We start from the raw sequence: 16,481 nt of genomic DNA, 5'->3' as shown, positions 1-16,481 counted from the left end.
GCCTCAGCTAGCAAGGGCCAAGTTCATACGGTTTCAATCAGACAACATGACAACTGTTGCGTACATCAACCATCAGGGGGGAACAAGGAGTTCCCTAGCGATGGAAGAAGTGACCAAAATCATTCTATGGGCGGAGTCTCACTCCTGCCACCTGTCTGCTATCCACATCCCAGGAGTGGAAAATTGGGAAGCGGATTTTCTGAGTCGTCAGACATTGCATCCGGGGGAGTGGGAACTCCATCCGGAAATCTTTGCCCAAGTCACTCAGCTGTGGGGCATTCCAGACATGGATCTGATGGCCTCTCGTCAGAACTTCAAAGTTCCTTGCTACGGGTCCAGATCCAGGGATCCCAAGGCGGCTCTAGTGGATGCACTAGTAGCACCTTGGAACTTCAAACTAGCTTATGTGTTCCCGCCGTTTCCTCTCATCCCCAGGCTGGTAGCCAGGATCAATCAGGAGAGGGCGTCGGTGATCTTGATAGCTCCTGCGTGGCCACGCAGGACTTGGTATGCAGATCTGGTGAATATGTCATCGGCTCCACCTTGGAAGCTACCTTTGAGACGAGACCTTCTTGTTCAGGGTCCGTTCGAACATCCGAATCTGGTTTCACTCCAGCTGACTGCTTGGAGATTGAACGCTTGATTTTATCGAAGCGAGGGTTCTCAGATTCTGTTATCGATACTCTTGTTCAGGCCAGAAAGCCTGTAACTAGAAAGATTTACCACAAAATTTGGAAAAAATATATCTGTTGGTGTGAATCTAAAGGATTCCCTTGGGACAAGGTTAAGATTCCTAGGATTCTATCCTTCCTTCAAGAAGGATTGGAAAAAGGATTATCTGCAAGTTCCCTGAAGGGACAGATTTCTGCCTTGTCGGTGTTACTTCACAAAAAACTGGCTGCTGTGCCAGATGTTCAAGCCTTTGTTCAGGCTCTGGTTAGAAGTAAGCCTGTTTACAAACCTTTGACTCCTCCTTGGAGTCTCAATTTAGTTCTTTCAGTTCTTCAGGGGGTTCCGTTTGAACCCTTGCATTCCGTTGATATTAAGTTATTATCTTGGAAAGTTTTGTTTTTAGTTGCAATTTCTTCTGCCAGAAGAGTTTCAGAATTATCTGCTCTGCAGTGTTCTCCTCCTTATCTGGTGTTCCATGCAGATAAGGTGGTTTTACGTACTAAACCTGGTTTTCTTCCAAAAGTTGTTTCTAACAAAAACATTAACCAGGAGATTATCGTACCTTCTCTGTGTCCGAAACCAGTTTCAAAGAAGGAACGTTTGTTGCACAATTTGGATGTTGTTCGCGCTCTAAAATTCTATTTATATGCTACAAAGGATTTTAGACAAACATCTTCCTTGTTTGTTGTTTATTCCGGTAAAAGGAGAGGTCAAAAAGCAACTTCTACCTCTCTCTCTTTTTGGATTAAAAGCATCATCAGATTGGCTTACGAGACTGCCGGACGGCAGCCTCCCGAAAGAATCACGGCTCATTCCACTAGGGCTGTGGCTTCCACATGGGCCTTCAAGAACGAGGCTTCTGTTGATCAGATATGTAGGGCAGCGACTTGGTCTTCACTGCACACTTTTACCAAATTTTACAAGTTTGATACTTTTGCTTCTTCTGAGGCTATTTTTGGGAGAAAGGTTTTGCAAGCCGTGGTGCCTTCCATTTAGGTGACCTGATTTGCTCCCTCCCTTCATCCGTGTCCTAAAGCTTTGGTATTGGTTCCCACAAGTAAGGATGACGCCGTGGACCGGACACACCTATGTTGGAGAAAACAGAATTTATGTTTACCTGATAAATTACTTTCTCCAACGGTGTGTCCGGTCCACGGCCCGCCCTGGTTTTTTTAATCAGGTCTGATAATTTATTTTCTTTAACTACAGTCACCACGGTACCATATGGTTTCTCCTATGCAAATATTCCTCCTTAACGTCGGTCGAATGACTGGGGTAGGCGGAGCCTAGGAGGGATCATGTGACCAGCTTTGCTGGGCTCTTTGCCATTTCCTGTTGGGGAAGAGAATATCCCACAAGTAAGGATGACGCCGTGGACCGGACACACCGTTGGAGAAAGTAATTTATCAGGTAAACATAAATTCTGTTTTTCTCCTAGAAGGTTCTGTTTCTTCTGGCTATTGCATCGCCTCGCAGAGTCTCTGAGTTGGCTGTGCTTCGCACTGGGTTGGGATTTCTTCCCAAGGTGGTGTCAGATCGTAACATCAATCAGGAGATAGTAGTTCCTTCCTTGTGTCCTTGTGTCCAAACCCTTCTAAACCTAAGAAGAGGTTACTTTATCATTTTAGACGTGGTTCGAGACTTGAAGTTTTACCTTCAGGCCAGAAAGGAATTCAGACAGACTTCGTTTTTGTTTGTGGTGTATTCAGGGAAGCGTAGGGGGCAGAGGGCCTCTTCAGATTCGCTGTCTTTTTGGTTGAGGAGCATGATGTGTTTGGCCTATGAGACAGCGGGACATAAGCCTCCTCAGAGGATTACGGCTCATTCAACTAGGGCTGTGGCCTCTTCTTGGGCCTTTGAGAATGAGGCCTCTGTAGAGGCGTCTACTTGGTCTTCCTTACATACTTTTGCAAAATTTTACAAATTTGATGTTTTTGCTTCGGCGGAAGCGTTTTTTGGGAGAAAGGTTCTGCAGGCTGTGGTGCCCTCAGTATAGGGTCCGCCTCCTTTTGTCCTCCCATTTGTTCATTCAGTGTCCTCTAGAGCTTGGGTATTTGTTCCCACAAGTAATGAATGAAGCAGTGGATTCTCCTCCCATTAAGATGGGAAACAAAAATTATGCTTACCTCATAATTTAATTTCCATTTGTGGGAGGAGAGTCCACTGCTCCCGCCCGTTTGCTCCAGTGGGCGGACCTAAATTTAATATTATTCTTCTGGCACCATTTATACCCTGATATTTCTCCTACTGTTCCTTATTCCCTTGGCAGAATGACTGGGGGATGAGGGGAGTGGGGGAGGTATTTAAGCCTTTGGCTGGGTTGTCTTTGCCTCCTCCTGGTGGCTAGGTTCTTATTTCCCACAAGTAATGAATGAAGCAGTGGACTCTCCTCCCACAGATTCAAATGACATTATCAGGTAAGCATCATTTATGTTTTTCTAGTAGATTGTAATAGTAAAGTCAAAATTAAACTTTCATGATTCAGATAGAGAATGCAATTTTAAACAAGTTTCCAATTTGCTTATCAAATTTGATGTATTCTCTTGTTATACTTTGTTGAAAAGTGGGCTTGGGGGCAGCAATGCACTGTTGGGAGCTAGATGAACACTTCTGGTGAGCCAATGAGAAGACATACAGTATGTTTGCAGATACCTATAAGCAGCTAGCTCCCATCAGTGCATTGCTGCTCCCGAGCATACCTAGGTATGCTGTTCAACAAGGGATACCAAGAGAATTTGATAATAAATGTTCAGTGAAAAGATGTTTAAAATTGCATGCTCTATCGGAATCATGAACGTTTCATTTTAACTTTACTGTACCTTTTGAAAAGTGTTTCTCATAGCTACATTAGGAAACCATGCTTGAAAAAGAATGGTTCAGGGTTTTATAATTAGAAGATAAACTTACGTTTTGTGGCTAAAAGAATTGTAAACTATATACAATGTTAACCGCTGAATTATTTCATATCTTTTGACTAACGTTAGGTGGGTTTTGTGTATTTAATACATAACATAGCTGCATTCTTTTTTTTTCCAGTATGGCATTGTACTGGACGCAGGTTCCTCTCATACGAACCTATATATATATGATTGGCCAGCAGAAAAAGAAAATGACACAGGAGTCGTGAAACAACTGGAAGTGTGTAAAGTTGAAGGTTTGTCATAAATGTTTTTTACGTAAACAGTATTGATATAGTTATCAACTTTTCCATTCTGCATTAGTCCAGCCTTTCTTTTTGGCTGAGCCAGCAGCCACATAGGGTAAAGAAGAGCTTCTGCTTGGTGAATGTGAGTCATTTGTCCCCCTTGATGAGTCTGTGCAGTGTATATGCACAGCCTTTCTTTACAAATATGGTGGCAGGTTTTTCTGTACAGCAACAATATGGCGGCCATCTTGGAAACCTTTCCAACATATTGTAAAGGCAACTTCATACACATTCCTTACATTGTGAGCTATGTTTTGCAGGGGTACACACACAGGGAGACAGTTATTATGCAGGTTAAGAGATTCCACTACTTAGGGGTCAATTTATAAAGCTACGGCGGACAGTGGCGCACATAGCTACCCCTGTCCGCCGCAGCTCACCTCTGGAGGGCTGAATTCCGCTTCCGGAATTCAGCATTGCTTACGAGCGCTATTTTGCGCTCGCATGCAGGGTAAGTGCTATTGCATTGTCTTTTTGTCATGCATTTGCTGATTTTGCAAATCTACTGTATTTTCCGGTCCTTTAAAATTGCCCGCTCTATCTGAATCATGAAAGTTTAATTTTGACTTGTGTCCCTTTAAATGAAAAAAAAATTCAAACAGAATATGGAAATGACAACATATAGTTATAGTTCTTGATTAATTAGAGTGAAATTTAAGTGAAATATCAACTTTTAATGCATCACTTCTGCTGCAGAAAAAACGACTTTGTGTTTAAAATAAGTTTACTTATTTCCTTCCATAAGACAGGGAGAGTCCACAACTTCATTCATCGAGTATCCCTTTAAACAACTTTTCAATTTACTTCCATTAACAAAATGTGCACAGTCTTTTTATATTTACACTTTGAGTCACCAGCTCCTACTGAGTATGTGCAAGAATTCACAGAAAATACATATATGCATTTGTGATTGGCTGATGGCTGACACATGATAAAGGGGAGTGGAAATAGACATAACTTTGAAATTTGTTAGAAAAAAAACTGCTATTGCATTTTCTTGTTATCATGCATTTGTTGATTATGCAAATCCACTGTTCTTACTGGTCCTTTAGATATTATTATCCAGTTGGAAAATTTAGTTTGTTAAAGGGATACTAAACCCAATATTTCTTTAATGATTCAGACAGAGCGTGCAATTTTAAGCGACTTTCTAATTTACTCCTATTATCAATTTCTTTTACAGGATACGACGAGTCCACAGATTTCATCCTTACTTATGGGATATCGCCTCCTGTTCAGCAGGAGGAGGCAAAGAGCACCACAGCAGAGCTGTATATATAGCTCCTCCCTTCCCTCCCACCCCAGTCATTCTCTTTGCCTGTGTTAGTGATAGGAAGAGGCAAAGTGAGGTGTTAGTTATGGATTCTTCTATCAAGAGTTTATTATTTTAAAAGTAGTGCCTGAGTGTACTGCTTTGCTCAGGGGTGTAGCCTAGACCAGATCAGCCTCTTCAGTAACAAGAGAAGCATTTGGTGGCTTTAAGACAATGGGAACTGGTGGGATTACATTCTCACTGCGCCTCCCATACTGAGTGCTGCCCTTCAGAATATGGTCTTAGCAAATATTATCCAAGGCCCTGTATGTCTCCACAGAACTGCAGGAGGGAGAAGACCTGTTAATATTGTGGGACCGATCATGCTGTTACTTAGCATAGAGGTATGTGCAGCTCTTTTGTTTTTCTGGGACAGTTCTAGCTCAGAAATGGCTGTGTGTATACTACCTTTTTTGTAGTGGGGTAATGTACCTTTATTGTAAGGGTTCCCCTATTTACTATGTACCACTCAGCTTTCACATAGCAGGTTATGGCTTTGTGGTGGGGATACACTACTAGGAGCTATATTGTAAAGTGGACTCCTACTGTGACATGTTGCCTTGTTCCATATATCGCCTATACAGGAGACGGTAACACTGTGCTGATAATTAGAGGTTTTTCTGGCAGCACGTCTGGCTGCAGGCACTGGGGCTATGGAGAGTGGCTTAGAGATATGTTAACCGGGCAGGATACCATGTGGGATGTGCCCGATAACAGTGAGACTATAACCTTTGATTTATGGTTGCTTTATTGTTGTGGTAACCTGTAAAAGAGTTTTTTTATCTGAACATGCACTTTTTATGCCTTGCTCCGGTGTTACGTTAATGTTTCCTACTTAAAAGGTTCAGTGTGATCTCCCGGTCACCTTTTTTTATTATAATGATGGCGACAGGGAGAGTTTGTATTGTTCCGCCCATGAGGGACGGGGTTTTGTTTTGGCGCTTTTCTTCTGCTGATATTTCGTCCATGAATGTCAATGCAGTCTTTAGATAGGAATATCACACCTACGATGGGCGGGGCTTGGGACCGCTCTTGCTCTGTAGTACACAGGTGTCGCATAGAGCAGTTTGTGAGCGAGTTCTGTGTTGGTCTTATGTGGGTCTGGATAGCGCTGCAAAGATGCGCTCCAGATCAGTTTACACTCTGTGGTTTTTTTTCTGTTAAATAGGATTGCCTTTTACACATGCCAGAATGTCTAACAGTTTGTGTCTCAGTCTCAGTTATTTCTATGCCCAAGGATGTACTATGATGGCTACGTGTTGCATGATTCCTTGATAACATGATACACTTAGCGAATTTTTGTAAGCAAGCGATGTAGAACGGACTGCAGTAAACGTTACTGTTTTAAATTTAAAGTGACAGTAACGTTTTTTATTTGTTCATTTTATTTGCCATAATTTCTCTGTTTATTATTTCAGGGACATGTAAACAGTAACTCTCAGACCTCTACAACTGGGCATGCTCAGACAGTGGAATGGAGATTATGCAAATTTGTCTCCTCAAATAGATCTGGATCAGGAGACAAGGGACTTTCCTTTATGGTGGTTGTCACAGGATCATCTGTCCCAAGGGACGTGCTTCCGCAGACCCTCATGGGTGATAGTGACAACGGACGCCAGCCTGATAGGATGGGGAGCAGTCTGGAAATCCCTGAAGGCTCAGGGTGTGTGGACTCGATCGGAGTCTCTACTTCCCATCAATATTCTGGAGTTGAGAGCAATATTCAATGCGCTTCAGGCTTGGCCTCAGTTGGCTTCGGCCAAATTCATCAGATTCCAGTCAGCCAACATCACGACTGTAGCTTACATCAATCATCAGGGAGGAACAAGGAGTTCCTTAGCGATGACAGAAGTAGCCAAGATAATTCAGTGGGCGGAGGCTCACTCTTGTTATCTGTCGGCATTCTACATCCCAGGAGTAGAAAACTGGGAAGCAGATTTTCTGAGCAGGCAGAATTTTCATCCGGGGGAATGGGAACTCCATCCGGAGGTATTTGCCGACCTGATTCTCAAGTGGGGCAGGCCGGAGTTGGATCTTATGGCATCTCGTCAGAATGCCAAGCTTCTGAGATATGGGTCCAGGTCCAGGGATCCCCAGGCCGAAATGATAGCTGCTTTGGCAGTGCCTTGGTCGTTAAGCCTAGCTTATGTGTTTCCTCCTTTTGCTCTCCTTTCCCGGGTGATTGCTTGAGTCAGACAGGAGAGGGCTTCGGTGATCCTCATTGCTCCGGCATGGCCTCGCAGGACTTGGTATGCCGACCTGGTAGACATGTCCTCTCAGCCACCGTGAACGCTTCCATTGAGAAAGAACCTGTTAATTCAGGGACCCTTCCATCATCCGAATCTAATGTCTCTCCGGCTAACTGCTTGGAGATTGCACGCTTGATTTTATCTAAGCGTGGGTTCTCTGATTCGGTCATTGATACTTTGATTCAGGCACGTAAGCCTGTTAATAGAAATATTTACCATAAGATATGGCGTAAATATCTTTATTGGTGCGAATCCAAGGGCTACTCATGGAGTAGAGTTAGGATTCCTAGGATTTTGTCTTTTCTCCAAGATGGTTTGGAGAAAAGGTTGTCTGCAAGTTCCTTAAAGGGACAGATTTCTGCTTTGTCTATTTTACTACACAAGCGTCTGGCAGACGTTCCAGATGTTCAATCTTTTTGTCAGGCTCTGACTGGAATCAGGCCTGTATTTAGACCAATTGCTTCTCCTTGGAGTTTGAATTTAGTTCTTAATGTTCTTCAAGGGGTTCCGTTTGAACCTATGCATTCCATAGATATTAAGTTATTATCTTGGAAAGTTTATTTTTGGTTGCTATTTTTTCTGCTTGCAGAGTTTCTGAGCTTTCAGCATTACAATGTGATTCTCCTTACCTTATTTTTTATTCCGATAAGGTAGTGTGACGTACCAGACCTGGTTTTCTTCCTAAGGTTGTTTCCAACAAAAATATTAATCAGGAAATTATTATTCCTTCATTGTGTCCTCATCCTTCTTCTAAGAAGGAGCGCCTCTTGCATAATTTGGACGTAGTCCGTGCCCTGAGGTTTTACTTGCAGGCGACTAAGGAATTTCGTCAATCATCTTCATTATTTGTTGTCTTTAATGGGAAACGTAGGGGTCAGAAAGCTACGGCTACCTCTTTCTTTTTGGCTGAAGAGTATCATCTGTTTTGCATATGAGACTGCTGGACAGCAGCCTCCTGAACGAATTACGGCTCATTCCACTACGGCTGTGGCTTCCTCATGGGCATTTAAAAATGAAGCTTCTGTTGAACAGATTTGCAAGGCTGCAACTTGGTCGTCTCTTCACACTTTTTCCAAATTTTACAAATTTGATACTTTTGCCTCGTCTGAAGCTGTTTTTGGGAGAAAGGTTCTTCAAGCAGTGATGCCTTCCGTTTAGGTTCCTGTCTTGTCCCTCCCTTTCATCTGTGTCCTATAGCTTTGGTTTTGTATCCCATAAGTAAGGATGAAATCCGTGGACTCGTCGTATCTTGTAAAAGAAAAGGAAATTTATGCTTACCTGATAAATTTGTTTCTTTTACGATACGACGAGTCCACGGCCCACCCTGTAATTTCCTAAGACAGGTCTTTATTTTTGTTAAACTTCAGTCACCTCTGCACCTTGGCTTTTCCTTTCTCTTCCTAACTTCGATCGAATGACTGGAGTGGGAGGGAAGGGAGGAGCTATATATACAGCTCTGCTGCGGTTCTCTTTGCCTTCTCCTGCTGACCAGGAGGCGATATCCCATAAGTAAGGATGAAATCCGTGGACTCGTCGTATCGTAAAAGAAACAAATTTATCAGGTAAGCATAAATGTCCTGTTCTTTGTTCTCTTGATATCTTTATTTTAAAAAAAATCAGGAATGTAAGCTTAAAGGGACACTGAACCCAATTTTTTTCTTTCATGATTCAGATAGAGCATGCAATTTTAAGCAACTTTCTAATTTTCTCCTATTATCAATTTTTCTTCCTTCTCTTGCTATCTTTATTTAAAAAAGAACGCATCTAAGCTTTTTTTTTGTTTCAGACTCTGGACAGCACTTTTTTATTGGTGAATGAATATATCCACCAATCGGCAAGAACAACCCAGGATGTTCACCAAAAATGGGCCGGCATCTAAACTTACATTCTTGCATTTCAAATAAAGATACTAAAAGAATGAGGAGTAAATTACAAAGTTGCTTAAAATTTCATGCTCTATCTGAATCACGAAAGAAAAAAAAAATGCGGTTCAGTGTCCCTTTAAGAGCCAGCCCATTTTTGGTTCAGCACCTGGCTAGCACTTGCTGATTGGTGGCTAAAAGTAGCAACCAATCAGCAAGCTCTACCCAGGTGCTGAACCCAAAATGGTCCGGGTCCTAACCTTAAATTTCTACTTTTTCAAATAAAGATTGCAAGACAACGAAGAAAAATTGATAAAAGGAGTAAATTAGAAAGTTGCTTTAAACGGCATGCTCTATCTGAATCATAAAAGAAATAAATTGGGTTTAGTATCCCTTAGCTAGTTGCACACATCATGTGAGCTAATTACAAGAAGCAGATATGTGCAATCACCAACAGTAGTGCATTGCTGCTATTGAGCCTACCTAGGTATGCTATTCAGCTAAGGATACCAAAAAAGCAAAATACATGTGATAATATAAGTACATTTTAAAGTCTCTAAAAACTGCATGTTGTATCTGAACCATTTAATTTTTGATTTAACATAGTGCACATCATGTTAGGGAAAAACAACCTTTTTTTTTTAACTCTTAAATCAGCCCCCTTAATTTGCTTTTACATCCCTTTAAGAACGCAAGCTTGGAAGTGCTGATAATGGAGTATTTGTTTTCTCACTAATAGGACCTGGTATATCGAGTTATTCCCAAGAGCCAGCAAAGGCCGGAGTTTCTCTTCAGACTTGCTTGAAGAAAGCCAGTAATATGATTCCAGAAAACCGCCATAGTGAGACACCGGTGTATTTAGGAGCAACAGCCGGGATGCGGTTACTCAGGTATGAGTACAGCTCAGCAATACATAAAATAATAATAACAGCAGATAAATGATACCTAGAATTCAGAAAGGTTATTCTCTTCTGCTTTTTACAGGAAACCACTTACAGTTTAGGGGTCAATTAGTGCACAGCTATGTTTACAAGATTTTGAAAGAGATTGTCTTGGTTATTAAATAAACAATAACTCCTTAATGACCAGTGATGTACCCTGTACGTTGCAGGTCTTTCTATGGGGGTTGCTTTTTCAATAATGCAGTCTTGCCACCAGCGGCGAGACCGGGCTATTTTAGGAAGCCAAATAGTACCTTTCTGATTACATCACTGTACTATATTTCTAAAGGGTACTATGTATACAAAAGTATTGAAAATGATACAAGGTAAAAAAATGTAGATACACGTTGGTTTTCCCCCACCTTGAGAAGAGGTGACTTTGATTATTCTACTGGATCAGATACAGGGATTATTCTTTTACTTAAAGGGACAGTAAAGTCATAATAAGACATTCATGATTTAGACAGAGCATAACATTTTAAACAACTTTTCAATTTACTTATATTATTTAATTTGGTTCCTTCTCTTGTTTTCCTTTGCTGAAAGGTTTATCTAGGTAAGCTCAGAAGCAGAAAAGAACCAAGGTTGTAGCTGCTGATTGGTGGCTGCATATGTATATATATATATATATATATATATATATATATATATATATATATATATATATATATATATATATATATATATATACCGATTCATTGGCTCACCCATGTGTTCGGTTAGAAACCAGTAGTGCATTGCTGCTCCTTCAACAAATGATACCAAGAGAATGAAGCAAATTTGATAATAGAAGTAAACTGGAAAAGGGTTTAAAATTGTATATACTGCCTAAATAAAGGGACATAAAACCCCAACATTTTCTTTCATTAAAGTATTGTGAGTAGTATAGAGGCCCCTGTTTACTATGTAAAAATGATATAAAAACTACCTTTAGGTTGCATGTATAAGCTGTACCATGACACGTACATATTGCCTAAATGACATGTTGTTTACACTTGGTCCCATCCCCTCTCCAAACTGTCCTATTTTACAAATACAAATATTCCAACATGCTTTTCCTGTCCCAAGCAGTTTGGATAAAGGGTTTTTTACATGTAGTGTATACAGTGTTTTCCCCAGGATCCAGTTGCTTTTACTGACAAGCTGGCTTACATTTATGCCAATATTAAAGGGACATACAAATATATAATCTATCTGAATTATGAAACAGCTTTCAAGTTTAATTCAAATTTGATTAATTCTCTTGGTATCCTTTTGTTGAATGAGTAGCAACACACTACTGGGAGCAAGATGAACACATTTGGTGAGCCAATGACAAGAGGCATATATGTGCAGCCACCAATCACCAGCTAGCTCCCAGTAGTGAACTACTGCTTCTGAGCCTAGCTAGGTATGCTTTTTTAACAAAGGATACCAAGAGAGAGAGAGAGAAGCAAATTAGAAGTAAAAGAATAGTAGTAGATTTGATATTTGTTTAAAATTGCATGCTCAGTCTAAATTATGAAAGTAAAATTTTGGTTTGACTGTCTCTTTAACTGAAAATCAGCTAATACCTTTCGCACAAATTATCATTAAATACATTTATGTTAAATTAAACCCAAAACTTTTCTTTCGTGATTCAGAGAGCGTTTGCAATGTTAAACAGCTTCTATTATCTAATTTGTTTTATTCTGTTGGTATCCTTTGTTGAAAAGCATACCTAGGCAGGCTCAGGAGCTGCTGATTGGTGGCATTGTTTTTCAACAAAGAATACCAAGCGAGTGAAACAATTTAGATAATAGCAGTAAATTGAAAAATCATTTAAAATTGTATTTGATATCTGAATCATGAAAGCAAAAAATATAGGTTTCATATCCATTTAATAAGTGCTTTGTACAGCAGAAAATTTCATAACTTTGTAAAGTATTACAATTCCCTTTACATGGCTAAATCATAATACCACCCGGCTGGTCACTGGAGAACACTGAATAAACAATTAAAAGTATTTTAAACTCAAAATGTAATTCGCCATAAATTTAATTCATGAAAATTGTACAACATCCCAAAATATATATATATATATATATATATATATATTATATTTCTTGCTTTTGCTGTAAAATACATTATTTTGTGTAAAAATGTAGCTTTTTTCCCAGACGAAGGTCTAATTCTATAATCTAAATATGCTACTCTGACATTGTGCACTGTTCTAAGCAATCACTTTTACCTCTAGACATAATTGGCCTCAATCAATGGCGATAAATTAAACATACTCACCAGGGTCTTCACTGCATGTGCATTCAATGATTTGTTTGCTAAATGAATGCCAAGTATGGCCGCAGGTAGTGCAACTCACTGGATTTGCACTGATCGTTTGTGCGTTGCTTAAAAATTTGGCAAGTCAATGGTAAAACTCTATGACCAGAGAATGTTTAGTGTGACCAACATCCCAATAGCATGCCCTATACTTTTAATAGATATGCTTAGATTACAAGGTGAGCAGAAGAATATTAGCACTTGTGAGCACTAGCACCGCTCAAGTTAAATCAATAGCACTCTTATTCTTGTGCTCATAATCCAAGTTGAAATTTAAAATGGTAGAGCTCGAGCGTAAGCCTCAGGTGCGCTAACATCTGGAGTTTGGATAGGGCAGTACAGGGCCGGATTGGCATACCAGGATACCAGGAGATTTCCCGGTGGGCTGCAGCAGCTGAGGCTGGAAAGCTACAATTTAAAGGGGTGATTGATTGATACAATTGGGTTGTAGTTTTGCTATATAATCTCAATCTGGCATTTTTGTTTAATACAAAGTAATATAATTTAATTCTGAAAAAATATTAGGGAAGGAGTATCCCAGTAATCCCCTTTGAGAAAAATGGGGCATTTGCATTCTACTGACTCAACATAAAATAGGGCTGGTCTTCATATTTTTCCAGGGCTGCTTTTTATTCCCAGTCCAGCCCTGAGGGCAGACAAGCTAACTCGCTCACCTCATAGAGCTCTTTTTGGTGCACTACAAAACTCTGATCTGCTTTCACTCAAGCTCAAACCTGAAAGTGCACTAAGACAAAGTATGCTGAGCCGAAGGTGCGTTTTACATGTGTTTTTGTTATACTTTTATTCTAGCCCTAACTTTGCTTTAGGTTCCCAGTCTTTAGAGATGTAATGTGTTGTGCTAAGACGCAACACATAACTCACAACTTGTAATTTAGCAATGTATAGCGCGGCCGCACTATCCATTGAAAGTATAGGACACACTAATGATACAGTATGTCGACTGCACTAAACATTCCCTGATAATTCTGTTTCACCATTCACTTGTTATAAAAGATTGTGTGCTATTATATCTGTACAGTGCAGATCAAATGCACAGGGATGAATTAAACCTTCTCTTGCTTTTGTTAAACCTATTATATTTTTGGTTATGATATCAAAGGAATATTTATAGTTTTAGAACAGTGAAGCTATTGATAAGTGGGTATGGGCCAAATCCATGTAGTTCTTATTCTTTGTAGGTTATATAACTCCAACTTGGCTGATGATGTCCTGGCAGCTGTTGCGGATACATTGCGGGCGTCTCCCTTTGATTTTCAGGGTGCCAGAATAATCACAGGGCAAGAGGAAGGAGCGTACGGCTGGACCACTATCAATTATTTGCTAGGCAACTTCATACAAGTACGTTTATGCCTCATGAGCATGACAGATGGAAAGATCAGATGTGCTAGAAAATATCATATTGTCAGAAAGCAAATACAGCTGGTTTAATGGAGAAAACCTCTGAATATATGATGTTTATAAATCTGTGTTTAAATATTATTATAAAGGATTCAGTATTAAAGGGGCATGAAACACTTGTAAAACATAATATGCCAACAGAGTGTTAAAACTTTCAGAATACATTAACACCTTTTTCTCCAACATAGGTGTGTCCGGTCCACGGCGTCATCCTTACTTGTGGGATATTCTCTTCCCCAACAGGAAATGGCAAAGAGCCCAGCAAAGCTGGTCACATGATCCCTCCTAGGCTCCGCCTACCCCAGTCATTCTCTTTGCCGTTGTACAGGCAACATCTCCACGGAGATGGCTTAGAGTTTTTTAGTGTTTAACTGTAGTTTTTATTATTCAATCAAGAGTTTGTTATTTTGAAATAGTGCTGGTATGTACTATTTACTCAGAAACAGAAAAGAGATGAAGATTTCTGTTTGTATGAGGAAAATGATTTTAGCAACCGTCACTAAAATCCATGGCTGTTCCACACAGGACTGTTGAGAGCAATTAACTTCAGTTGGGGGAACAGTGAGCAGCCTCTTGCTGCTTGAGGTATGACACATTCTAACAAGACGATGTAATGCTGGAAGCTGTCATTTTCCCTATGGGATCCGGTAAGCCATGTTTATTACGATCGTAAATAAGGGCTTCACAAGGGCTTATTAAGACTGTAGACTTTTTCTGGGCTAAATCGATTCATTATTAACACATATTTAGCCTTGAGGAATCATTTTATTTGGGTATTTTGATATAATAATATCGGCAGGCACTGTTTTAGACACCTTATTCTTTAGGGGATTTCCCAAAGCATAGGCAGAGCCTCATTTTCGCGCCGGTGTTGCGCACTTGTTTTTGAGAGGCATGGCATGCAGTCGCATGTGAGAGGAGCTCTGATACTTAGAAAAGACTTTCTGAAGGCGTCATTTGGTATCGTATTCCCCTTTGGGCTTGGTTGGGTCTCAGCAAAGCAGATACCAGGGACTGTAAAGGGGTTAAAGTTCAAAACGGCTCCGGTTCCGTTATTTTAAGGGTTAAAGCTTCCAAATTTGGTGTGCAATACTTTTAAGGCTTTAAGACACTGTGGTGAAAATTTGGTGAATTTTGAACAATTCCTTCATGTTTTTTCGCAATTGCAGTAATAAAGTGTGTTCAGTTTAAAATTTAAAGTGACAGTAACGGTTTTATTTTAAAACGTTTTTTGTACTTTGTTATCAAGTTTATGCCTGTTTAACATGTCTGAACTACCAGATAGACTGTGTTCTGAATGTGGGGAAGCCAGAATTCCTATTCATTTAAATAAATGTGATTTATGTGACAATGACAATGATGCCCAAGATGATTCCTCAAGTGAGGGGAGTAAGCATGGTACTGCATCATTCCCTCCTTCGTCTACACGAGTCTTGCCCACTCAGGAGGCCCCTAGTACATCTAGCGCGCCAATACTCCTTACTATGCAACAATTAACGGCTGTAATGGATAATTCTGTCAAAAACATTTTAGCCAAAATGAACACTTATCAGCGTAAGCGCGACTGCTCTGTTTTAGATACTGAAGAGCATGACGACGCTGATAATAATGTTTCTGAAGGGCCCCTAACCCAGTCTGATGGGGCCAGGGAGGTTTTGTCTGAGGGAGAAATTACTGATTCAGGGAACATTTCTCAACATGCTGAACCTGATGTGATTACATTTAAATTTAAGTTGGAACATCTCCGCATTCTGCTTAAGGAGGTATTATCCACTCTGGATGATTGTGACAAGTTGGTCATCCCAGAGAAACTATGTAAAATGGACAAGTTCCTAGAGGTGCCGGGGCTCCCAGAAGCTTTTCCTATACCCAAGCGGGTGGCGGACATTGTTAATAAAGAATGGGAAAGGCCCGGTATTCCTTTCGTCCCTCCCCCCATATTTAAAAAATTGTTTCCTATGGTCGACCCCAGAAAGGACTTATGGCAGACAGTCCCCAAGGTCGAGGGAGCGGTTTCCACTTTAAACAAACGCACCACTATACCCATAGAGGATAGTTGTGCTTTCAAAGATCCTATGGATAAAAAATTAGAAGGTTTGCTTAAAAAGATGTTTGTTCAGCAGGGTTACCTTCTACAACCAATTTCATGCGTTGTCCCTGTCGCTACAGCCGCATGTTTCTGGTTCGATGAGCTGATAAAGGCGGTCGATAGTGTTTCTCCTCCTTATGAGGAGATTATGGACAGAATCAATGCTCTCAAATTGGCTAATTCTTTTACCCTAGACGCCACTTTGCAATTGGCTAGGTTAGCGGCTAAGAATTCTGGGTTTGCTATTGTGGCGCGCAGAGCGCTTTGGTTGAAATCTTGGTCGGCTGATGCGTCTTCCAAGAACAAGCTACTTAACATTCCTTTCAAGGGGAAAACGCTGTTTGGCCCTGACTTGAAAGAGATTATCTCTGATATCACTGGGGGTAAGGGCCACGCCCTTCCTCAGGATCGGCCTTTCAAGGCAAAAAATAAAC

General features: G+C 40.5%; 1 protein-coding gene across 1 annotated transcript in view; it reads left to right on the top strand.

Moving 5' to 3' along the window:
* ENTPD1 (ectonucleoside triphosphate diphosphohydrolase 1) overlaps positions 1-16,481 on the top strand; it is a 155,196-nt gene that overhangs the window by 86,702 nt on the left and 52,013 nt on the right. The window contains exons 3-5 of the mRNA XM_053692528.1: positions 3,709-3,826; positions 10,040-10,190; positions 13,739-13,898. Coding sequence (XP_053548503.1) covers positions 3,709-3,826; positions 10,040-10,190; positions 13,739-13,898 — 429 coding nt within the window. The remainder of the gene's footprint in view (positions 1-3,708; positions 3,827-10,039; positions 10,191-13,738; positions 13,899-16,481) is intronic.

Source organism: Bombina bombina, chromosome 9, assembly GCF_027579735.1.
Source record: "Bombina bombina isolate aBomBom1 chromosome 9, aBomBom1.pri, whole genome shotgun sequence".
Lineage (NCBI taxonomy): Eukaryota > Metazoa > Chordata > Amphibia > Anura > Bombinatoridae > Bombina > Bombina bombina.
Note: the sequence above shows the minus strand (reverse complement) of the source record. Positions and strands in the feature narration are given on the sequence as shown.